The sequence below is a fragment of the Peromyscus maniculatus genome, chromosome 4 (genome assembly GCF_049852395.1).
Source record: "Peromyscus maniculatus bairdii isolate BWxNUB_F1_BW_parent chromosome 4, HU_Pman_BW_mat_3.1, whole genome shotgun sequence".
NCBI classification, from domain to species: domain Eukaryota; kingdom Metazoa; phylum Chordata; class Mammalia; order Rodentia; family Cricetidae; genus Peromyscus; species Peromyscus maniculatus.
In genome coordinates, this window is record NC_134855.1 from 109,284,356 (window position 1) to 109,308,530 (window position 24,175).

The window sequence follows — 24,175 nt, forward strand, 5'->3', positions numbered from 1 at the left end:
ACCGGGCCGAAGGAAGGCGCGATTCACGAGGGCCGGCACCCGGCAGCGAGGAGAGACGAGGCGACGTCCCGGGAGAGGTCTAGGGAGGAAGGGGAGCCGACCGGCCACCCTTCTCGTGGATGCGCAGGAGGGGGCGCCCCTCGCCCGAATCGCCTTGGGCGCCGCCGCCATCGCTCCCTACCTGCTCCACTTAGTGGTCCTGAAAGCCTGTCATTGGGTGGCAGCGCGGGCCCTTCGGCTCGAGTCGGGCAGCCGATTGGACGACAGCCCTGTCACTCGCCGGCCCTCCGCTCGGATTGGCTCGCTGCACGTTGGCGCAACGGAAGAGGCGGCAGCCCGCGTGCGCCTGCGCTCAGCCGGCTGCGCGAAGACAGCGAGGCGGCGCTGGGGGGCTGGCTCGGGCGGCAGCAGCGGCTGCTGCGGATGGGAGCGGGCCGGCTCGGCGCGCCCATGGAGCGCCAGGGCAGGGATGCCGCCACCTCAGCCGCGGCCGGCGAGTCGACGTCCGCGGACGCCGAGGCGCGAAGGCGGGAGCCGCTCAGGCGCCGGGCGAGTAGTGCGGCGCCGCCGGGGTCCGGGGCGGCGGAGGGCGTGAGACGGGAGCGGCCTGGCTCCCTCAGCGGCACCGCCTCGGCCGCCCGCCCGCGCGGCGAGGGCCTCCGGAAGAGGCGGCCGCGTAAGTGCCCCGGCTGGCCGTCGTTGTTGCGCGCGAGCGGTGCCCGCGCGTGGGGTCCCCGCCACGTCCCCTCTCCCCACCTCCTGGGGCGTTCTTTTCCCGAGAAGGCGCCTCCCGTTTTCTTCCCGAGGACGCCTCCTCTCCCAGACCCTTTGGCCCCCCAGTCGCGTTCACAAACTAAGCCTTTTATTGGGCGATTTCGAACTCACTAGAAAAATGGTTAACTGTCCCCTCCTGGAAGCGCCACGGGCCTAAAATTCGACTCGGCTCGGTACGCCTCTTGCTTGCTTTTCTCCCCGAGAGAATTCAGGTCATCTCGCACCCAGAGGTTTTCCCCCATTTTTCCTTCCTCCAGTTCCCGGGAATTTCGGTTTCAGCTGTAGCATTCTGTGCATTCAGGCCTTTTCTTTGGAGGGGTGTCGACTTGCTCCTCGGTTTTGCCTAGGGAGTTACTCTTTGTAGAGAATCGGTTTCTCGCTTTTACCAGTTTGTAGTTGTGTTTTGCCTTGTGTACTTTCTCCCCTTCAAGGCCTCCAAGACTGTTGTCCAGCAGCCATCACTGTTGCTGAAAGTGTCGGTTGTCCTGATACCGTGATAGGAACTCTACAGCATAGCTGTATTTTACATGTGGTTAAGACCTGATTGTCAGATTACTGTATGACGAATGCAGGCTGTGAGAGTTACGGAAAGTGGCCTGTGAGGTCTGTGTTGAATAGTCTGCCCAGCCCAACCGCCCAGTTGCTTTTATCGGTGATTTGAGTGAATGGATGGAGCTCTGTTTTGTCGTGGAAAGTTTGGGGAGTTTTCGATATATATATCGACAATGAATATCTCTCTCTCTCTCTCTCTCTCTCTCTCTCTATATATATATATATATATATATATATATATATATATATATATATATATATATATTCATTCTCACCTTACAAGAAGAGATTTGATAATATTGGCTGCTTGGGAGGTGAAGACAGAGGGATCTGAAGTTTAAGACCCTGTCTTTTTTTAAAAAAAAAAAGAAGGAAAAAAGGAAAGCAACTTTTCAAGCTATTTCTGTTGTAAAGATGTTTACATGATTTAAATTATTTTATTATTTGTCATGTGAGTGTGTGTGTGTGTGTGTGTGTGTGTGTAGTGTGTACCAGAGGACAACTTAGCCTAGTTCTGGGGATGGAGGGCAGTCACCCGCTGAGCCATCTCACTGACCCTGATGTACCTGTTTGTTTGTTTATTTATTTATTAATTTTTATGTGCGTTGGTGTTCTGCTTGCATGTCTGTGTGAGGGTGTCACATCACTTGGAGCTGGATTGCAACAGTTGTGAGCTGCCGTGTGGGTGCTGGGAATTGAACCTGGGTCCTCTGGAAGAGCAGCCAGTCCTCTTACCTGCTGAGCCATCTCTGCAGGCCCTGCTTGTTTTTTTATTTAAGACAGGGAGTTGCTCTATAGCCAAATTAGCCTCATACTCAGGACAGTCTTTCTGCTTCAGCCACCTTAGTGCTGGGGTTACAGATGCTCCACTACCATGCTCCTCTTAGACTTTCATTTTCTTTCTTCCAATAGTGGGTTTGAGAACAGGGCTTTGTATATGCTGCTGGCACATGTTCTGCCACTGGCCTATATATAATATCCCCAGTCCAAGCACCCGAGTTGTGTTGTTTTGAGACAGTCGTCCAGGATGGCCTTGAACTCCTGATCCCCTTGTCTACCTCCCAAATGCTTCGATTACAGGCCTGTGCACCAAGCATCTGATTTTTAAGCAACACAAGAACATTAGTTCTTTTGTGGGCTTGTATTACATTATTTGACATGAGTGTCAATTTTAGAGGCTTAACATTTATAGATGGTTGTTTGTGGCCACTGGTTACAGTATTTGGAGTATTTTTAGGATCAATTGTGTGGGTCCAGCACAATTCAGCCTTCAGAGCACCTGTGAGGTATGTGGTGATCAGAGAAAAGGTGCCCAGTGACAAGTGGTTACTCTGGTGGAATATAAATGCAGTTTAGGAATTGTAGTCTATATGCTTCTGCTCTATTTTACTGAATTGTTCATCTTACTATTTTTTGTTTGTTTGTTTTACATTGCTTTAGGCCAAACACGAACATGATCTTTTGTGTTCAAGGCTGTCTTGAGGGAAAAAAATTGTGACTACCAAGTACTGAACATAAAAATTAACCTACAGGGCTGGGGAGATGGCTCGGTCTGTAAATTGCTTGCTTCAGAAGTATGAGGACCCCAGTTGAAATCACCAGAACCCAGGTAAAAAGCTGGGTGCAGTGGCGTGTGCCTGTAATACAGTGATGGCCATGTAGGCAGATTCCTAGAAGTTCATCGGCTAGTTAAGCCTGGCCTACTTGGCAAAGTTTCAGGCCAATGAGAGTCACTGTCTCAAAAAGTAGAAGGCTTCTGAGGAACTACACCCATGCACACACTTGAACTTTACTTTGTATTTGCACATTCTCATATATGAATGATGTAGAGAGAACAGATTTCAGGGCCCATTTCAGTGGCTGGAATAAGAATTGGAAAGGCGGTGGTTCACACCTTTAATCCTAGCACTTGGGAGGCAGAGGCAGACGGTTTAAGGCGAGTCTGGTCTACAGAATCAGTTCTGTAGGACAGCTACACAGAGAAACTCTGTCTCAAAACAAAACAAAGCAAAACAAAAAGAATCTGAAGAGGTGTTGAAGAAGCTGCCTTAGCCGGGTGTGGTGGCCCATGCTTTTAGTTGACAGCACTTGGGAGATAGAGTCAGGTGGATCCCTGTGTTCGAAGGCTGGCCTGGTCTACAGAGTGAGTGCCAGGACAGTCAGGGTTACAGAGAGGAACACTGTCTTTTTTTTTTTTTTTTAAGAATTTTTAAAGATTTATTTATTTATTTATTATGTATAGTGTTCTGCCTGCATTTTTGCACACACACCAGAAGAGGGCACCAGATTTCATTACAGATGGTTGTGAGCCACCATGTGGTTGCTGGGAATTGAACTCATGACCTCTGGAAGAGCTGCCAGTGCTCTTAACCTCTGAGCCATCTCTCCAGCCCCCAGAACACTGTCTTGAAAAGACCAAAAAAAAAAAAAAAAAAAGCTGCCTTATAAACAAAAGACATTCAGATCCAGACAATTCTGAAAAACATTGGGCTGTGTATGTTATATTCAAGTTGTCTCAGAACTTTTTTGAAGGCACTAGGCAGACAAACGTTGGGTTTATTTACTTTGGGGGGAACCATGTTTCTTGTTTCCCAAGCTAATCCTTAGCTGTAAGACCTGGAACCTGATCCTCTACCTCCTGAAGGCTGGGATTATTTTTGTCATTATGTATGCTTTATCTGGTGCTGGGGATTGAACCCAAGGCTTTCTGCATGTTAGGCAAGCACTCTGCACACTGAACTACATCCTTCCCCCCCCCCCCCAAGTTTAAACAAACCACAGGCATTTATTTACTTATTTTTATGTTTGTTTACTTATTTATTTTGGTGTGTTGGTATTTGTATGTGTGCATGTGAGGGGACATATGGGGAGTTCAGAGGACAACCTGTGGGAGTTGATTTTCTCCTACTTGGTGAGTCCTGGGGATTGAACCTGGGTCAGGTTTGGAAGCAGGTGTCTGTATCCACTGAGCTATCCTGACAGCCTCTGACTTATTTTTTTAATATGGTGTCTGATATTAACCCTATTCCTTTTCTTTGCTTTCTCTGATTGTCCGATAAATCATGAAAAACTGTGTTTCAGATAATGAGCCTGCTGAAGAAACAATTTTTTTTTTTGTTATTGTTGGAGTTATGGTCTCAGGTGTAGCTCAGGCTAGCCTTGAACTCGTGATTCTCCCACCTCAGCTTCCTGAGTGCTAAGATTACAAGCAAGACCACTCCAGGATTCAAACAAGGTTACATCCATTTGATCTTCTGTATTACCCAGGGATACCCTGCTACATGGAGAATGCAGCTTGTTGGCTGATGAACCCTTCCAAGAGTGTACTTTACCCCTCGCTCTGAGAGAGTTCATTGACAACTAAATAATTATTTATTTCTATTGGAAAAGCCATCAGAGGTTAGAAACCCTTGTTTTATTGTCTTTAATACTTTTCTTTCTTTTTAAAGACAGGGTCTCTCTACATAACCCTGGTTGTCCTAGAACCTCTGCCTCCCGAGTGCTGGGATTAAAGGCATGTACCACCATGCCTGGCCTTATATTACTTTTCTAAGGCAGTTGAAATTAGTAGGAGCTAATTTGTTTTGTAACTTGTTATCCTGGTTTATAGTAATGTTTTAGCCCATGTGTTGCTTGAACAGTGTGGTTTCCAGACTGGTTTCATCCTAGATTTCTGAATTAGAAGGGAGATGAGGGGCTTGTGTAAGAAATGTAAAGTATTTTTAAAATTACATTTAATTTGGGCCGGAGAGTTGGCTCAGCAGTCAAGAGCATTTGTTGCTTTTGCAGAGGGTCTGGGTTAGATTCCTAGCACCCACATGGTGGTTCACAACGGTCTGTAACTCCAGCCCCAGAGAATCTGCCTTCTTTGGAACTCTCAGGGCGCTAGGCACACATGAAGCTCACCTATACACATTCAAGCAAAACATCCATAAACATGAAATAATAAAATAATCTGGAAGAATAACAGTGTTGTGTGTGTTTGGGCACATGTGCTGTCATTGATACGTGGAAGTCAGAGGATAAGTTACAGGAGTTGGTTGTAGGTGGTTGTTAGACAGCATGCCCTAGGTATTTAGGTCTCATTATTCAGTGAGGTAGGGGTTTTTGTGTGAGGGAGAGTGTGTGTGTGTGGTGCGTGCAAGTGAGAATTGGGGTGCATGTGCTCAAAATGTACGCATGGTCCTGAGCAGGATTTAAGATGTCTACTATTTCTGTGTGGTTGCTTGAGTCAGGGTCTCTTACCCACAGGAAGCTTACCCTATGAGCAAGGATGACTGGGCAGTGAATTCTGAGGACTCACTGGTTTCTATCCCCTCATATTGAGGTTACATGCATGTATGGCTATGCTGAGTTTTTTTTTTTTTTTAATGTGCAATCTAGGGAGCTGTGCTTTCAGAGCGTAAGTCTTCATTTACTGAGCTATCTTCCCCCTCCTTTCAATTTTCAGGTGGAAAAATAAGGCTTAATGAATCTTTAAAAAATTGTTTGAGATATAATGACATACAGTAAAACATCATTTTGGCAATATATACACGGTAAAATGTACAGGTGTGTGGGAAGTATGGGAACACTGGGATCAGAGCCCCCTTTGTATTGTGGAGGGAAAGCTTTTTGAAGATGGCTCCTTGTATGATGTAGCACAGGAGGGAGCTCTTTGGAACTTGGTGATTTTTGGACTCATTGCCAATCATGGAATATCCTTAAATTTCATTAATGTCTAGAAAACAAAACTTTTTGTAGCTTGTGGATACTAATTTAAAAAAGAGGAAAAGAGGTTCCTTGGCTTTTGGGGAACATTGGTGTTGGTCGAGTGGAGCTGGTGTGTTTTAAGTGCCCCCAGGTTTGTTTGGAACCAAAAGGGCTTGCCTTTCCTCCCCTCCCCCCAGTGACTCTCAGTGCTTTTGATTTTCATGTTTTTTTTTTCCTTCCTCATTATGAACTATTTAAAAATCTTTTGTGGCCTGGCGGTGGTGGTGCACACCTTTAATCCCAGCACTCGGGAGGCAGAGGCAGGCAGAGCTCTGTGAGTTCAAGGCCAGCCTGGTCTACAGAGTGAGTTGCAGGACAGGTTCCAAAGCTACACAGAGAAACCCTGTCTTGAAAAAAACAAAACCAAAAATCTTTTGTATATGATTTGTGTGTGTGCATATGCACATGTGTGCAGACATGTGTAGACTGACATGGGGTGGAGGTCAGAAGACAGTCTTGAGGTTGGGTGCTTGTCTTCCATTTTGGTTGAGATAGGTTCCCTTTGTTTGCTAGCTGGCCCATGAATTTTTGAGGATTCTCCTGTCTCCACCTCCCACTTATCTTTAGGAATGCTGGATTTGTAGATGGGAGCTGAGGTGCTCAGCTCCTTACATGTGTGCTGGGGACTAAGGCTTATATCTTCATGTTTTTACAGTAAGCACTTTACCCATGGAGTCAGCTTTTCTCCCTTGAGCTAACTTTTTATGGATCCCCCCACCCCCCACACACTAGCTGGTCTTCGTGTTCCTTTTAAACTTTGGTTACAAAGATACTTAATTTTAAAGTCTCTCCATATGAACTTTTTCATCTTTGACTTTGTAAATTAATTAATTTATAGAGAAAAGTTAAGGACTGGGCATAGCTCAGTTGTAAGGTGCTTGTACGGAAATGGGGAACTGATTTGTATCCCTGGCCCCCACTTAAAAGCATGATATAGGCCTAAGGTTAGAGAGGTGGAGACAAGAGGATCTCTGGGCCTGCCAGCATACCCGAATGTTTGAGTTCTAGGTTTAGTGAGAGACTCATACAGTAAGGCGGAGAAATGATTGAGCTAGATACTCAGTGTTGATTCCTGGCTCCCATGTGCATACCCAGCCATACATATGAAGCTAATAGTTACTAGAATATCCCACCCTCACCCCTATGCTGTAAATTGAACTTAGAATCTCATGCATTTTAGGCAAGCACTCTACCACTGAGCTCTATATTCCCAGCCCAGTTATTCCTTGCTTGCTTGCTTTGTTTGTTTGCTTTTTTAAGACAGAGTTTCTTTGTGTAGCTCTGGTTGTCCTGGAACTTGCTTTGTAAACCAAATTGGCTTTAAACTCAGAGATCTGCCTGCCTCTGCCTCTTGAGTACTGATTATTATTATTATTATTATTAATTTTAGGTCAGTAGAAATAGAGACAGTTTAAGAAAGAGAAGACAGTCTCAAGAATGGGAGTGGGCTAGTAGACTTACAAAATGCATGCACTCAGAAGCCTTTTTCCTGTTTTAATGGCTTTTCCAAGACTTCATTTTGTTTATTGATCAGCAATACTGTAGCTTCATGCAGGATTTTTTTTTCTGTTTTCATTTATATCTTCCTTCTGGTGTGTGTGTGTGTGTGTGTGTGTGCGCGCGCATGTGCTTACATGCGCCTCTACAAAGTATGGAGACCAGAGGAAGATACTAGGTGTCTTGTTCTACACTCCCTGCTTTTTTCTTTTGAAACAGAGTCTTTCACTGAACTTGGACGTAGGCTGGAGGCCAGCAAGCTTCAGTATCCTGTTTCCACCCTCCACAGTGATGGGGGAATAGACACTCATGCAGCAACAACCAGCTTTTTACCTGAGTGCTGGGATACTAATTCATATTCTCCTCTTGTACAGCAGGTGCTCCAACCATTGAGTTATCTTTCCAGCTCTTGGTTTTTGTTTTTGTTTTTCTGACAGTTATGCTTTGTAGCTGTCGCTGGCCTGGACATCGTGGCAATACTCCTGTTCAGCTTCCTGAGTGCTGTGACTGCAGACATCCATTACTATGCCTGGCTTGCTTCTGCCTATTCTAGGTCTAGTTTCCTTTATTTTTCTAGCATTTGAAGTTGTATATGACATTGTATGCATATATTTTTATTTGATGACATAGGCTTACACTATGTAGCTCAGGCTGTCCTTGAACTTGTAGTCTGTAGGTAGAAGTTTCTGTCCTACCTGCCAGTTCCCAGATAACCAACACAGAGGCTTAATATTATATACAAATGCTCGGCTGATAGCTCAGGCTTATTACTAACTAGTTCTAACAACTTAAATTAACCCATTTCTATTAATCTATGTATTGCCACATGGCTTGTGGCCTTACCTGTCCTTCAGCGTGTCTTGCTCCCTCTGTGTCTCTTGGCGACTCCACTGACTTCACACCCTTCTTTCTCCCAGCATTCTCAGTTTGGCTGCCTATACTTCCTGCCTGGCTACCAGCCAGTCAGTTCTTTTTAACAAATGAGACTAATATATATTTATAGTGTACAGAAGGATTATTCCACAGCATTTCTCCCCTTTTGACTAATAAAAAGGAAGGTTTTAAACCTTAACATAGTGAAACTATATATAACAAAGCAGTTTTTTTTTTTTTTTTGTTTTGTTTTGTTTTGTTTTGTTTTTTCAAGACAGGGTTTCTCTGTGTAGCTTTGCGCCTTTCCTGGAACTCGCTTTGTAGACCAGGCTGGCCTCGAACTCACAGAGATCCGCCTGCCTCTGCCTCCCGAGTACTGGGATTAAAGGCGTGCGCCACCACTGCCCGGCAACAAGGCAGTTATAAAGTAAGAATTACAGTTACAATATTCAGTCCATTTGTATTTGGCAAATTTAGAGAAATTATCTTATTTTTATGACTCTAAAGTTTTATACCCAGTTTACCTTTTATTATAACTAAGGGAACTTAACTATGACTATCTAGTCTTCAATTCTCAAAGACCCCAGAAAGGTGAAATGTTACTAACAACAGGGACATCAGGCTGCCTGGATCATCACCTTGGGTTCTTCTGTAACATTGGGGTACCCATCTTTTGCCAACAGGCCTAGTATATCTGACAGACATTTCTGAGAAGCAGGGAATTTTGAAGGACTGTCCTACCTTGTCTTGGCAAAGTTTGGCTGTTACCTTTTTTGCATCCTGCTGGTCCAGTTTGGACAGTATACTGTCAGCAGTTGAGGCAAAGGCAGTTTTTTAGCTTTTGCCATAAAGAAAGTAAACTCAGTTTCTTTGATGCTCATCCTCTTCTTTGAAGTAGATTGGTGCCGCAGGAGCAAATGTGTCTCACTGTCATGAAAAGCCTTAGGTTATTAAACATATTAAATGCCATATTCTATAGGTCTTTGAAGTATTTGAAGACTATCTATCTATCTATCTATCTATCTATCTATCTATCTATCTATCTATCTAAATAGCTATCTAAATATATCTGTGTATGACCTTGAAAACATACCTAACATGACTATAAGTTTGACTATAATAGATGACTATTAAACAGCATTTCTTAATTATACATTACATTTTTAATTGAGTTGCATAAGCACAATACCCCAGACAAGAGTAGAAATATACATGTAGTATAGTAAAAATAACTTTAAATTTGTATCAATAAACCAAAATCCATACCAGTGTAAAATATTTTGAGGTTAATAGTAATTTTTTTGTTTAAGCTGAGCATTTATAATTAAGTATCTGTGTTGGTTATTTGGGAACTGGTGAACAGGAAAGAAAAGTCCTACAGTAGTCATCTTTCAGCTTCAGCCTCTTGAGCACTAAAATTACATGCTTGTGCCACCCTACCCAGCTTAAAATTTGCTTTTAGCTGTGTATAAAAATATTCTTTGTAGCTAGAGTTTTCTTTCCTTGCCCACAGTCAGGACAAATCTCTTGTCACCCACCAGTCCCACAGCCACTCAGACCCAACCAAGTAAACACAGAGACTTAATTGCTTACAAACTGTATGGCCGTGGCAGGCTTCTTGCTAACTGTTCTTATAGCTTAAATTAATCCATTTCTATAAATCTATACCTTGCCACATGGCTCGTGGCTCACCGGCATCTTTACATGCTGTTTGTCATGGTGGCGCTGGCAGTGACTCTCTTTTCCTTCCTGTTCCCTTAATTCTCCTCTCTGTTAGTCCCGCCTATACTTCCTGCCTGGCCACTGGCCAATCAGTGTTTTATTTATTGACCAATCAGAGCAACAGATTTGACATACAGACCATCCCACAGCAATTCTTTATTCCTGTTTACAGAGACCTATGTAATGTTTTGACTCATATATCCATTGTATGTTTAAATCATTAATGTTAGTTAGCATATCTACTTAAACAGTTTCTCTGTGGTGAAAACCTGCAAAATCTTTTAGGGCAGGGAATGTATCTAAGTGGTGGGGTGTGTACATCACAGTATGTGAGGCCCTGGGTTGGATTCCCAGGCTATCCCCACTCCCAAACAGTAGACTTATTACCTGTATCTAGTTATTTGAAAAATCTTATGTTCCTTTTCTCTTCCAGGGCTGCTTTTATTTATGTTTGACATGGGGGTCTCATTGTGAAGTGGTAGCTGGCCTGGAACTTGACATGTAACCATGCTGGTATTGAACTTGCAATGATCCCCCTGCCTTTGCCTCCTGAGTACTAGGATTACAGCTATGCACTACCACTACATGTTTTGTTTTGTTTTAAAGCATCCCTTTTCTGTTCTTGTCTCCAGCTGCTCAGTCTTGTCCTCTTTCCTTTTCCTACAATACAGACGTGCTGCGTTCACTTCCTACTCCTTTCCTCCTTGATGCCCTTTGTTGAAATTGTGTAAGTATTTTAGATCTTAAAGTCAGCATGCATTTATTCCTCTGCTGATAGCTTATGGATTAAAATCTTTCTTACAGCTCTTGCAAATGTAAAATATGCTGCTGTGCATCTATGTGATTCAGAGACTCTTTGAGTCCTTGTGTGTAAAGTTTCTTTTGGATTCCTGCTTGAAAGCCGGTTGACTAGATAACACTTCTAAACCTTTTCCCTTCTTTCTTTGAAGCCTGTGTACCTTTGTCTTCTAACACTCACGTTGCTGGTGAAGAGCACTGCTTACCTTTGTGTAATTTGTGTCTATTCCTAGAAACTTTGGTTTTTAGGGTTTTCTGAAATTTCAGTAAGATTTTTTTTTTCTTTTTTTTCTTTTTTTGGTTTTTGCTTTTTTGAGACAGGGTTTCTCTGTGTAGCTTTGGAGCCTGTCCTGGAACTCACTCTGTAGACCAGGCTGGCCTCGAACTCACAGAGATCTACCTGCCTCTGCCTCCCGAGTGCTGGGATCAAAGGCGTGCACCACTGCCCAGCCCAACTTTTTTTTTTTTTTTTTTTTAAACTTGAGAGGCATTCCGGGAGGATTTCTTAGTTTTGTGTTCTACTTTGTGTGTCTGTGCTTCCATCTTACTGTTAACTGTATTTGTTTGACTTAAACTATGTAGCTCTATGGACTCTTACATTTCCTCCACCATACAGTTTAAGATTTGGGCCACCACTGACCTGTGCCTCTGAAGTCTTTCTTCTCTTTACCAGTGTGATCATACAGTTGGCTTTCCCTCCTAGCTGCAGAAGTGATTAGTGTGTATTTCCTAGAGTATGTAGCCTTTTCTGCAAGGCTTCTTTCACTCAGTTTGTTTTTGAGTTTCGGAGGTAAGTTTTTGCTTTTTTTTTTCCTAGAATGAGTGTTGAAAGCATTTTCCCACTCCATGATTAGGAACAAACTATTCATCTTTTTTTTTTTTTTTAAGATTTATTTTCTTTTAAAATTATGTGTATGCATGTTTGTGTGTCAATATGTGCAGGTGACTGTAGATGCCAGAGGAGGCCAGAAGAGTATTGAATCTTTTGGAGCTGTAGTTACATGCAGTTGTGAGCTACCTGATGTGAGTGGTGGGAACTGAACTCTGGTCCTTTGCAAGAGCAGTGTACATTCTTTTCCACTGGGCCATCCCTCCAGCTCCTGTTCATTAGTTTTACACAAACTTATAAGTATCTGGTTCTGTTTACTTTTTAAAATCATGCATTAATTGTAGTTTTGGTAGTTTTTAGTTTCTAGTTTTTCATAGATGCCATGTGTCTGAAGACATTTACTATTTCTTATTGTTGCACGCTTTCCTCAGATACTTTTGAGAATTGCTATTGATCTTCAGTGGCTGTAGATTTTGTTTATTGTCTCCTGGGATGGAGTGTAAGTGGGGAGATGGGATGTATGTATGGCAGGTGTGGAGGCTGTCCTTCTTTGGGTGGCAGCACCTAATTGGATGCCACCCTGACTCTGTGTCTCTGGTCCATGTACTCAGGGAAGAGATTGTTTGCCTTTGTGATGATGAGAAGTACTCTTGGTAGAGAGGAATTGGTGGTAGCCTGTTGAGTCTCTCCAAATCTATTTCCTGACCATATCAACATGGCTGCTGAAACTTGCTCCTGTGTCATCCTGGCAGCCATTCCACCTCATGCTCGTGTAGAGTGCCCCTATGTGCTTTCTCACCTTCACAGCTGCTTCCAGCTTTATTAGTGTTCCTTTGGATGCTTCAGAATAGACACTGACTAGGTGTGTGTGTGTGTGTGTGTGTGTGTGTGTGTTTTCCAGAATTATTTTAGGGAAGAATGTTAGTAAACTTAAGCTTTTATTAGTCATTTCTGGATTTAGGTTTGGGAAGACACATATATGTCTATCTTTATGTTCCTGAAGCTACTGACTAGTTATTTGTTAATTTAATTAAAATTTTTATATGTATGGTGGTTTTGCCTACGTGTATGTCTGTGCACCAGGCATGTGCCTAGAGCCTATGGAGGCCAGAAGAGAGGATACCAGATCCCTGGGGCTGTAGTTAAATAAAGTTGTGAGTTGAGCCACCAAGTGGGTGTTCTCTCTGCCCCCTATTTATTTAATTTTAAAGTGTTTTTGGGCAGCAGATAGCTTGGATTTAAAGTCCTTTGAAGCCTTTTATTTTTAAGTTGCCAGTGTTTCCCTTTTTTGTCTACCCAGAGAATGAACCTAGGGCCTGCAATAAGTGGGTAAGTACTCTATCTCTAACCTGTACAACTAGCCCAGGGTAGTGCGGAGAGGAATTGACCCTGGAGAGTCTTGGGTAGGGCTGGGCTGGCCTTGCTCTTGTGCGAGTACTAGAGCTCTGGAAAGTCTCAGCACTCCCTCCTTTGTGCAGGAGGCAGGGTGAAGATTTTCATTCACAGTCTTTGTTTTTCAGGTTTGAAACTTAATTTGTTAGCTTTTAAGTACTTTATAGTATAGTTTGGGCATACAGAAAAGTTAGTTTGTCCTAATACTTTGATATTTTTGATTCACATTTCTTCTCCCCAAAACCTTTTAGTTTAGAATTTTATTCCTTAGAAACCATAGCCTATGGAATAAGTTGCTAGTCAAGTAAATATAAACTTTTATTTTTAGAAAAAGGTATTTTGACATTTTTTTTTCTTTTCCATTTAGTTTTTCCATGGTTTGGCTTGGATATTGGTGGAACCCTAGTCAAGCTGGTTTATTTTGAACCTAAAGACATCACTGCTGAGGAAGAAAAGGAGGAAGTGGAGAGTCTGAAAAGCATTCGCAAGTACCTGACCTCCAATGTGGCTTATGGATCCACAGGAATTCGGGACGTGCACCTTGAGCTGAAGGACCTGACTCTGTGTGGACGCAAAGGCAATCTGCACTTTATACGCTTTCCCACTCATGACATGCCTGCTTTTATTCAAATGGGCAAAGATAAAAACTTCTCGAGTCTCCACACTGTCTTTTGTGCCACTGGAGGTGGATCATACAAATTTGAGCAGGATTTTCTCACAGTATGCATTTTTTAGCTTATATACAATTTATGGTAATTTTATTGTTTAAAATGATGCCAATTACAAGTGGTAGAATCATTTTCATTTTTAATGGAGCTTAAATATTCTTGAGGGAAATGAACATTATATATAAACTAGTGACAGTCAGGTGTTAGCTATCTGGCAATTGTTGGGTAGTGTGCTTCTTATCTGGTTGAAATATGTTGATGTGTATCAGCATAGCATTTTACCATTTCTTTAGTATGAAAACTTTGAGTATGGGATAAGCACAGTAAGTGTCTATGAGGAGTACCATTATTACATCTCATTAAGGAGTTAAAAATAAAAATTAAAAATTTAGTCCTGGGCTAGGGAGATGAATCATTCAGTAAAGTGTTTGGAGGACCTTAGTTCGTTCGTTCGTTCGTTAGAACCCACATAAAAAGGCTGTGTGTGGGCTGGAGAAGTAGCTTGGCAAGGACCTGAGTTCTGTTCCCAGCACCTGTGTCAAAACAGCCCATAACTGCCACCACTTCCAGTGCCAGGGTGTATGATCCCACTTGTGGTCTTCTTGGAAATGCACATACACACACAGACGTAAAAATTAAGTTGGCTGTGGTGGTCCATTCCTTTAATCTCAGCAGTATGTAGACAAATTGCTAAATGGTCTTATTAATAAAAAACTCGGAGCCAGATATTGGGGTTAAAACCGAGAGATTAGAAAAGCAGAAAGAAGCCAGCCATATTCTCACCACTTGGAGATCCTCAGCCAAAGAGACCTACTTCCTGTATACCCATGCCTATATTCCTTTCTGTTCTGCCATCTCATTTCCTCTCTCTGCCCAGCTACATCACTTTGTCTTCCTGCCCAGCTCTGTCACTTCCTGTCTGTCTGTACAGATCTCCAGACCTTTATGGTTAGTGCTGGGATTAAAGATATGTCTGTACCACCACACCTGGCTCTGTTCCCAGTGTGGCCTTGAACTCACAGAGACCCAGACAGATCTCTGTTTCCCGAGTGATAGGATTAAAGGTATGTGCTACCATTGTCTGACCTCTATGTTTACTATAGTGGCTGGCTTTTTCCTCTGATACTCAGATAAACTTTATTAGGGTGCATAATACATTGGGGACATAATACATCACCATAGCAGTCCTCAGGAGTCTGAGGCAGGCGGATCTCTTGTGAGTTTGGGGTTAGCCTGGTCTATATGTCAAGTTCCAGATCAGTCAGGGATATATAGACCCCATCTCAGAAGCAAACTACCTGGATATTTTCCCAACTCTAGGGAGGCAGAGACAAATGGATCCCTGGGGCTCATTGGGCAGCTTCCATGGAAAACTCCAGGCCAGTGAAGAATCAGGAAAAAAGTAGATGTCACCTGAGGAATAACATCTCAGGTTGTCCTCTGATCTCCACATGTGTACGCACACTATCTGGCCACAAAAATGCTTCTAATCTTGTATACCACATAGTTTCTCTTCTGCCACCTCAGTTATTTTCCAGCATGTCTGGTTAAAAGTGTACTTTTGGCCGGGCAGTGGTGGCGCACGCCTTTAATCCCAGCACTCGGGAGGCAGAGGCAGGCGGATCTCTGTGAGTTCGAGGCCAGCCTGGTCTCCAAAGCGAGTTCCAGGAAAGGCGCAAAGCTACACAGAGAAACCCTGCCTCGAAAAACCAAAAAAAAAAAAAAAAAAAAAAAAAAAAGTATACTTTTGGGGGTATGGGGGACTGGGGAGATGGCTGAGTGGTTTAGACCACTGGCTGCTCCTCTAGAGTACCCAGGTTTGATTTCTAGCACCCACATGGAGCTCACAACCACATGTAACTTCAGTTCCAGGGAATCCTGCTATATACATGTATACATACATGCATGCAGGCAAAATCTCATATACATAAAATTTAAAATAAAAATTGAAAAGTGATCGGGCAGTGGTGGTACACACCATTAATCCCAGCATTTAGGAGGTGGGACAGGGGGCTCTCTGTGAGTTCAATGCCAGCCTGGTTTACAAAGTGAATTCCAGGACAGCCAGGGCTGTTACCCTGTCTCAAAAAATGAAGAAAAACAAAAAAAATTTTTGTTATTTTGTCTTTTTCTTTTTTTGTTCTGGAGCTGAGGACCAAACCCAGGGCCTTGTGCTTGCTAGGCAAGTGCTCTACCACTGAGCTAAATCCCCATCCTCCCCCCTCCCCCAATTTTTTAAAAGTGGTTCTTTTTAGGCATTAGAGCTGACAGCAGAGCTGTGGTGCACAAACTAGGCAAATACAGCCCCAGCCTGTGATAGATATGCTTGCTAACCAAGTTCCTCAACCATATCTAAACCTAAGGCCAGTATACCACTGCGCATTAGGTTTTGTTTTCCTCTTGTGAACACTGCAAGGTCTTGAGCTAGATCTTTTGAGGGTTGATGTGGCAAAGGTGTGAGACCCTAACAAGCCTTAAGGGTGCAATGGATACAGACTTAAAATGTCTCTAATAACCTCTTCCCATGTTACCAAATGAAGATATTTGACTGAGGCAGGTTTTCCTTTAACTCTGTCAACATAAAGCATAGCTCTTGCTTCACAGGAATTAAGTTTATTCTGAACCAAATACGAACAGCCAGGCTTGGCAACACAAATTTGAGCTGCCCTGAACGATGTGAATGACATCTTTTTGTGGAAGAGGTTGCAGAACAAAAGCTATAAAGCAGTGCCTTTCCAAATACGTTGGTGGAGAAATCAGTCGGCAGGTGCTATAGGTTTTAGATGTTGTCTAATGACATTCTTAAGCTTAAGTAGTGGTCTGTTAATACATTCCAAAGGTTTTAGCTGATAGTCTAAGAGGATGTTAAGTCTAAAGGTTGGTGATGGCTATTGAGAGGACTAAAGAACAATTAAGAACTAACCAGTTAGTCAGTATGTAGAATCTCTAACATGTACCTGGCTTTTCCAGGGAACTTGAGTTGACTGTTTTTATGTCTTGTTCTTTTCTGATTTTTGTGTCCGTCCCCCCCTCCCCCCGTCCCCCCCATGGGGTTTCTCTATGTAGCTTTGAGCCTGTCCTGGAACTCGCTCTATAGACTAGGCTGGCCTTGAACTCACAGAGATCCACCTGCCTCTGCCTCTAGAGTGCTGGGATTAAAGGCGTGTGTCAACATGCCCAGCAGGTTTTATGCTCTTTCCTTGATTTTTCTTATTTGCTGGTTTTCAGTGTTTTCTATTTGTGAATTGAGGTAAGGAGTGGAATAGCAAGTACTCCTTTGTGAGAGTCTCCCAGTGGGTTTCTCTTTGTCATGTTCCCATGTTATGATGAAAACTACATGGAAAGAAGGATGTTAGAAAAGTGGCCCTGTGGGTAAAGTGCCTACTGCTCAAGCATGAGGACCTGAGTTTGAATCCTTAGCACCCACATGAGAAAGCCAAGTGTGTGCCTGTGGCCTTAGTGCAGGGAATAGAGATGGCTGGCCAGCCAGTCTAGGTAGTCAGTGAATACTAGCTTCAGTAAGAGAGACCTTGACTCCAAAGATGAGCTAGAGAGCTATTGAGAAAGACTTGATGTTGATCTCCAGGTCCACCTTAGTGTTGATCTTAAGGAGCTGTCCGCATGGGCTTCTTGATTAGACTAGGCCATCTGGACAGAGAGCTCCAGCGATTCCCCTATCTATACCTTCCCAGCACTGGATTATAGGTGTGTGCCACCACACCCGGCTTTTTCTGAGTGTGGAAATGGCAAAACTTTACCAACTGAGCTATCTTTCCATCCCAGCATGTCACTCTTTATGGATTCTGCCATTGTTACTAGGTGCTGGGTACTCTGATAAGCCATGGCCTCAACTACATCTCTGCTTCACCGTCCCTCTCAACAGGGGTTCTGTTTCTGCTGCTCACTTGTGACTTTGGCACAGAGCCCCACAGTTGCAGTGGTTTGGATGGTGACTCTTTGGATCTGTGGAACTATTTGTCTCGGCGGTCCCTCCTCCTTTTTCCCTTCTCCAGATCTGCTGCAAATTACGTATAAATGCTACACATCCATGGGCATGCTTTTATGGTTCCTTCAGGGTAGAGATGTCTTTTTAAGTGGAATTTAAAATTTTTCTGTTGTTTGCCAGATGTAGTGGGTCACACCTGTAGTCTTAGCACTTAGAAAGATGTGGAAAGAGGATTTGGGGCCAGCTTTAGGTTACAGTGAGACGTTGTTTCAGAAGACCATATTTAAAAAAATTGTTGGCTTATTAGAAAGTCTGATCACATTCTTACTTTATTACAGATAGGTGACCTTCAACTTCACAAACTGGATGAACTGGATTGCTTAATAAAAGGAATTTTGTACATTGACTCAGTTGGATTCAATGGACGGTCACAATGCTATTATTTTGAAAATCCTGCTGATTCTGAAAAATGTCAGAAGTTGCCATTTGATTTGAAAAATCCATACCCTCTGCTTCTGGTGAACATCGGCTCAGGAGTTAGCATCTTAGCAGTGTATTCCAAAGATAATTATAAGAGGGTCACAGGCACCAGGTAAATCCTTCATATAAGTCATTGTTTATACTTGATACAGGTTTACTGAATTCTCAGGTATCACAGAACTATACCTATAGCATCCATTAAAATTTTGTGAAAGATTTAAATTTTTGACACTGTGCAAGCACATGTTGCTTCTCTTTAAACGTTCTGACATCATGAGCTCTTTTAATCTCTTTTGCTTAGGATTTTTGTTATCATTGTTTCATTAAGCGTTGCCTCAACAGACTCATTGCATCCATAGTTTATAGTATGCATATATAAAGTAGCTGAAGTTAACCAGGTAGACCTTTGGAAGAGAAATCCTTTCTTTGAAACCTGTAGACTTTGTATATATTCATGCATACATGCTTTAGCATGTGCATACATGCATTTATACCAGAAGATGGTATAAGGTGACCAGGGGATGCCATAGGGCAAGGGATATTGATATTCATGGGATGGTGTGTGTGATAGTTTGAATGAGAGTGGCCTCCATAGGCTCATATGTTTTAATACTTGGCCCTCAGTTGGTGGAAATGTTTGGGAAGAATTAGGAGTTGTAGCCTTGTTAAAGGAGGTGTGTTACTGGGCGTGGGCATTAAGGTTTCAAAAACCCCAGCATTCCCAAGTTTCTGTCTCATGGTTGTGTTTCAAGATGTGAGCTCTCAGCTACTGCTCCAGTATCAAAGCTGCCTATCTGCTTTCATGCTCCCCACCATGATGGTCATGGACTCTTGATTATCAGCCCCCAGTAAATGCTTCTAAAAGTTGTCTTGGTCATGGTGTCTTACCACAGCAATAGAAAAGTAACTAGGACAGAAGCTGGTACCAAGGGATGGGCTGGGCTATTGGTGTGACAGACTTGTGGTATGTGGATTTTGGATTAGGAAAGTGGTTAAATGCTGTAAGCAGGGCTGAATAGGGCCAACCTAGTAAGAGCTTGGAAGACTAGTTCAGAGAGCAGTGTTGACTATGGATGCCCAACTCAAGAGGTTTCAGAGAGGGAGTCAGTCAGGTGGTGGCGGCGCATGCCTTTAATCCCAGCACTCAGGAGCCAGAGGCAGGCAGATCTCTTGAGTTCAAGACCAGCCTGGTCTACAGAGCTCCAGGCAGTCAGAACTATATAAGTGGTTCTCAACCTTCCTAATGCTGTCTGACCCTTGAGTACAGTTCCTCATGTTGTAGTGACTCCTGACCATAACACTATTTTCTCTGCTAATTTTGCTACTGTTGGGAATCGTAATGTAAATATCTGTGTTTTTCCATGGTGTTAGGTGACCCTTGTGAAAGAGTTATTTGACTCTTAAAGGGGTTACAACCCACAGGTTGAGAAATGCTGATATAGAGAGACCCTGTTTCAAACAAACAAAAAACCAAACAAAAAATGTTTCAGAGGAGAACAATATTAGCAGCTGGGCTAGAGATCATTCTTGTGATATTTTGGCATGAATGTGGCTGCTTTCTGCTTTTGTCCTAAAAAGCTGTCTGAGGCAAAATTGAAAAATAATGGCTTAATTTTCTGAGGAGATTTCAAGACAGCCTAATACTATGTCATGTGGTTATTAGCAATAGCTGTTATGCAGATCTAGAGTGCAAAAGAATAAGGGAACAAAAACATACAAAATGCACAGTTTGAAGTGGAAAAATAGCATTAGGAGATTTAATGTTGGAACCAAGGCCTCTGTTGAAAGATAAGGTGAGACCTGGTGGTAACTAAAATAAAAGGGATGGGTGCCCTCAGGGCAAGACTGCCCAGCTAAGCTTTCAACTTGTAAGAAGGAAATGCCTGAGAAATTTTCTGCTCAAAACAAACACCAGCATCAAGAACAAAGAACCAACAACAAAGGAAAGCTGTTGCAAATGTAATTCAAGCAGGCAGCCCAAATTGGTGGAGTTATCCACTTGGTTCTGGCTTTAGACTCAAGAAGAATATATAAGTAAAGTGGTTGTGGAGTCTTCATGATTAAGGGAAACCACTTGAGGCCAGGCATGTGTCAGGGAGTAGGGATATGGAGGCCCTGAAAGGCCATTTTGTGAAGCTGTGAAGGTGAAACCTGGATTGCCTTGGAGATCCCAAGATGTTGGAGATGCCAGAGCCATGGGATACCTGCCAAGGAGGGCTACAGACAGGCTGTGGAACCAGCCCAAGAGAGAGAAGTGTGTAAAAGGGGAGAGCCATCTAAGTCCTTTGTCATCAGACAGAGATAGTGGATTTGGAGTTTGCCCTGCTGTTTTTCAATCTTGGTTTGGTCCAGTATTTCCTCACTATGCCCCCTTTCTTCCATTTGGAATGGTAATACATATTCTGTGCATTGTATGTTGCGGGTATGTGCTATGCTTTTTTTGGCTTTTGCTTTTCATGGGGTTTTGTTATTCGATTGCCCTTGAATCTTGGAAGAGACATGGATGGACTTCGAAATAGTATTGAGATTGAAATACTATGGGGACTTTTGGAGGGGGACTAAGTGCATTTTGCATTATGATATAGCTACAAGCCTATGGGGACCAGGGTAGAATGAGAATGCCTTCTCATAGGCTCATATATTTGAATGCTTGATCCCCAGTTGATGGCAATGTTTGGGAAGGATTAAGAAGGGTGGCCTCATTGTAGGAGATTTGTTACAGGGGGTGGGCTTTGAGGTTTCAGAAACCCAAGCCATTTCCAGTTAGCTCTTTCTGCCTCATGGTTGTGTCTCAGGATGTGAGCTCTCAGCTACTGCTTCAGTGCCTACCTACCTGCTGCCATACTCTGCCATGATGATCATGGACCCTTAGCACTGAAACTGTATGCCCCAAATAAGCTTGTTTCTTCTATAGGTTGTCTTGGTCATGGTATCTTACCACAGCAATAGAAAAATAACAAAGACAGTATGGATCTAGAAGTTGAGGTAGTATAACTGGAAAAATGATTTGAAAACGGAGGGTTGGAGAAAGAAGAGAATGAATATTTTGGCTAAGGTTCAAAGATTGAGGGAAAAAAGGAACTGAGGATTTGAATAACTCTTTACCTAATAGTATTAGCTAACAAATGAGCGTAGTTTGGAGAAGAAAGTGATTTCAATAGAGGAGTCTGGTGGGTTAGAGTGACAGGTGTTTGAATGACGTCAGAGGTCATTCTGCACTTGGAGACAGAAGGTAGGTGCCAACATGATGTTGGGTATGTTGGCCTTACTTATGTGTACCTGAGGCTTTTCATACTCTGCAAGAGTAGACTGTACTGGGAATGTGTACGGGGAGATGGGCTATATATATTTTCTACTTTGTTAGCTCGCGTGGATAGATGCATTTTGTGTTTATGAGGCACTTATATTTATCTTCTTGTAAACTTACTGGTATCATGCATGGTTTAATTGGGGCAAGAGTAGACTGATACATGAATATCATTTTGGGGCTAACATCTCATTCCTGTGTTTTAAAAATACTACATTGTTTGCTTTTAATCATAGTCTTGGAGGAGGAACTTTCTTTGGTCTCTGCTGTCTTCTTACTGGCTGTAGCACTTTTGAAGAAGCTCTTGAAATGGCATCTCGTGGGGATAGCACCAAAGTGGACAAATTAGTTCGAGACATTTATGGAGGAGACTATGAAAGGTTTGGATTGCCAGGCTGGGCTGTGGCTTCAAGGTAAGGGAATATGTACCTAGTAAAAAACATGGGACTAAAATCCTATTAGGTATATGTTTTATATTAAACAGTTTCATTGATATGCAATGTATAAAGTTATCTGTATTTAATTTGGGGCTGAAGAGGTAGTTCAGCTAATAGAATATGTACTAGTGTGTATGATCTCCAGCACTGTATAAACTGGGTATGTACATGCCTATCATCCCAGTCCTGGGATGGAGACAGGAGGATCAGGAGTTCTAGATCATTCTCTGCTTCATAGTGAATTAGAGGCTAGTCTGGTATACATAAGCACTTGTCTTTGGAAAAAAAATATGTAATTTAGTGGTTTGTTTTATATTTACAGAATTTTATAGCTATTACTATAATTCAATTTCAGAATATTTTCATCTTTTTAGAAAGAAACCTTGCAGCCTTTAGCTGTCACTTTTCCATTTTACTCCTTATCCTTCCCAAAGCTGCTTTTTTCCCCTGTCTCTATGGATTTGGTTATTCTGAACATTTCATATATATATATATATAGTATCATATAGTATGATCTGTCATGACAAGGTTCATGTCACTTAGTGCAATGTTTACAGAATTATTTCTTTTTATTGTTGAGTGATCTATTATGTGAATATACCATATTTATGTATTTATTAGTTAATAGACATTGGATGTTCCCGTTTTTTTCTGGCTGTCATGAATAGTGCTGAAGACCTGTGAACTTGTCTTTGTATGGACATTTACTTTTTTTTTTATTTTATTTTGTTTGTTTGTTTGATTCAGGGTTTCTCTATGTAGTCCTAGCTCTCCTGGAACTCACTCTGTAGACCAGGCAGGCCTTGAACTCGAGAACCGTCTGCCTCTGCCTCTGCCTCCCAAGTTAAAGGCCTGTGCTATTATAACCTGCTTTAATTTTCTTATTTCTACCTAGGATTGAAATTGGTATGCTGCATGGTAACCTTAGTCTTTTGAGGGAACTACTAGACTATCCAATGTGACCATACCATTTTACATCCCCAGCATCTTAAGAGAGATTGATTTATTCTACATTTTTGTCTTTTTATTTAGGACTCGCCCCCACCCACCCCTTTTTATAAACTGCTTTAGTAATTTCATTTTCCCTATGCAGATGGTTAAAACTGTATTATTGACACTGGGCACAAAGGCAGCCTGTGGTTCGAAGCTGGCATAGCGGCAAGGTATAAGGAAAAAGAGAACCATGGGAATCCATCCCAGTGTCGGTTGCCTGGAACAATAGCAGAAGTCATACATAAGCAGAATTCATCCTGATGGTCATTGAGAGTAGAGGACTCCCACAAAAGGATACACAGACAGTCCCTCCACTGTAGCTTCCTTCAGTTTTCTCCTAATGTCTCTCATCTACTCCCTGAATTTTCCATTCATCTCTACATCTGGGCCTTTGCTTTTCCTTCCTTTGGTGGAGCTATGTCTCCCCTCTGCAGAGGCCAGAATTTGTAATCCTCTCTGTATTAGCTTCCTGACTGTTGGAAATAACAGGGATATGCCACCAGGCCGCGGCTCATTGTAATCTTGAGTTTTGTCCTTCTGTTTATCATTTAAGGAATATGTCTGTTGAAGCCTTTTGCTAATTAAAATTATTTTTTTCTGTTTATTGAGCTTCAAGAATTTTTTGTTTGTTTTTTGTTTTTGAGTCCTGGCTGTCCTAGAACTTACTTTGTATTGTAGACCAGGTTGGCCTCAAAGTCACAGAGATCTGCCTGCCTCTGCTTTGCCACTACTGACCGGCTGAGCTTCAAATATTCTTTACATGTTATAGATAAGAGTTCTTTATTGTGTGTGTGTGTATGTGTGTGTGTGTGTGTGTGTGTGTGTGTGTGTATACACATATAACATACACATATATACAGATATGTATACACACACACGTATAATTGATACACCCCTCCCCCTTTTTTCTTTTCACTTCCTTGATGGTGTTTGCAGTACATACCTAACGTTTATTTGGGGTGGGGGTAAGGGAGGCGGGCAAGGTCTCCCGTATCTCAGACTGGCCTTGACCTAGTTATGTCCTGGCTTTTTTCCTCTACCTACTGCATACTGGGATTACAGGTCTGTGCCAATACATCCAGATTATTTAGTGCTAGGGATCATGTGTAGGGCCCCATTCATGCTAGGTAAACACTCTACCAATTGAGGCTACAC

At 42.5% G+C, this 24,175-nt stretch overlaps 1 protein-coding gene across 6 annotated transcripts in view; it reads left to right on the forward strand.

Moving 5' to 3' along the window:
- Pank2 (pantothenate kinase 2) overlaps window positions 1-24,175 on the forward strand; it is a 42,016-nt gene that overhangs the window by 5,522 nt on the left and 12,319 nt on the right. Inside the window, exons 1-4 of one of the 6 annotated variants that reach the window (XM_076570673.1) lie at window positions 358-549; window positions 13,557-13,909; window positions 18,142-18,395; window positions 21,827-22,003. In XM_076570673.1, coding sequence (XP_076426788.1) covers window positions 13,802-13,909; window positions 18,142-18,395; window positions 21,827-22,003 — 539 coding nt within the window. In that variant the 5' untranslated portion in view covers window positions 358-549; window positions 13,557-13,801. Of the gene's footprint in view, window positions 1-357; window positions 677-755; window positions 948-2,779; window positions 2,936-8,085; window positions 8,129-13,556; window positions 13,910-18,141; window positions 18,396-21,826; window positions 22,004-24,175 lie in introns of those variants that run through there. The other 5 variants (XM_076570671.1, XM_016003041.3, XM_042276264.2 and 2 more) reach the window with 5 other exon arrangements.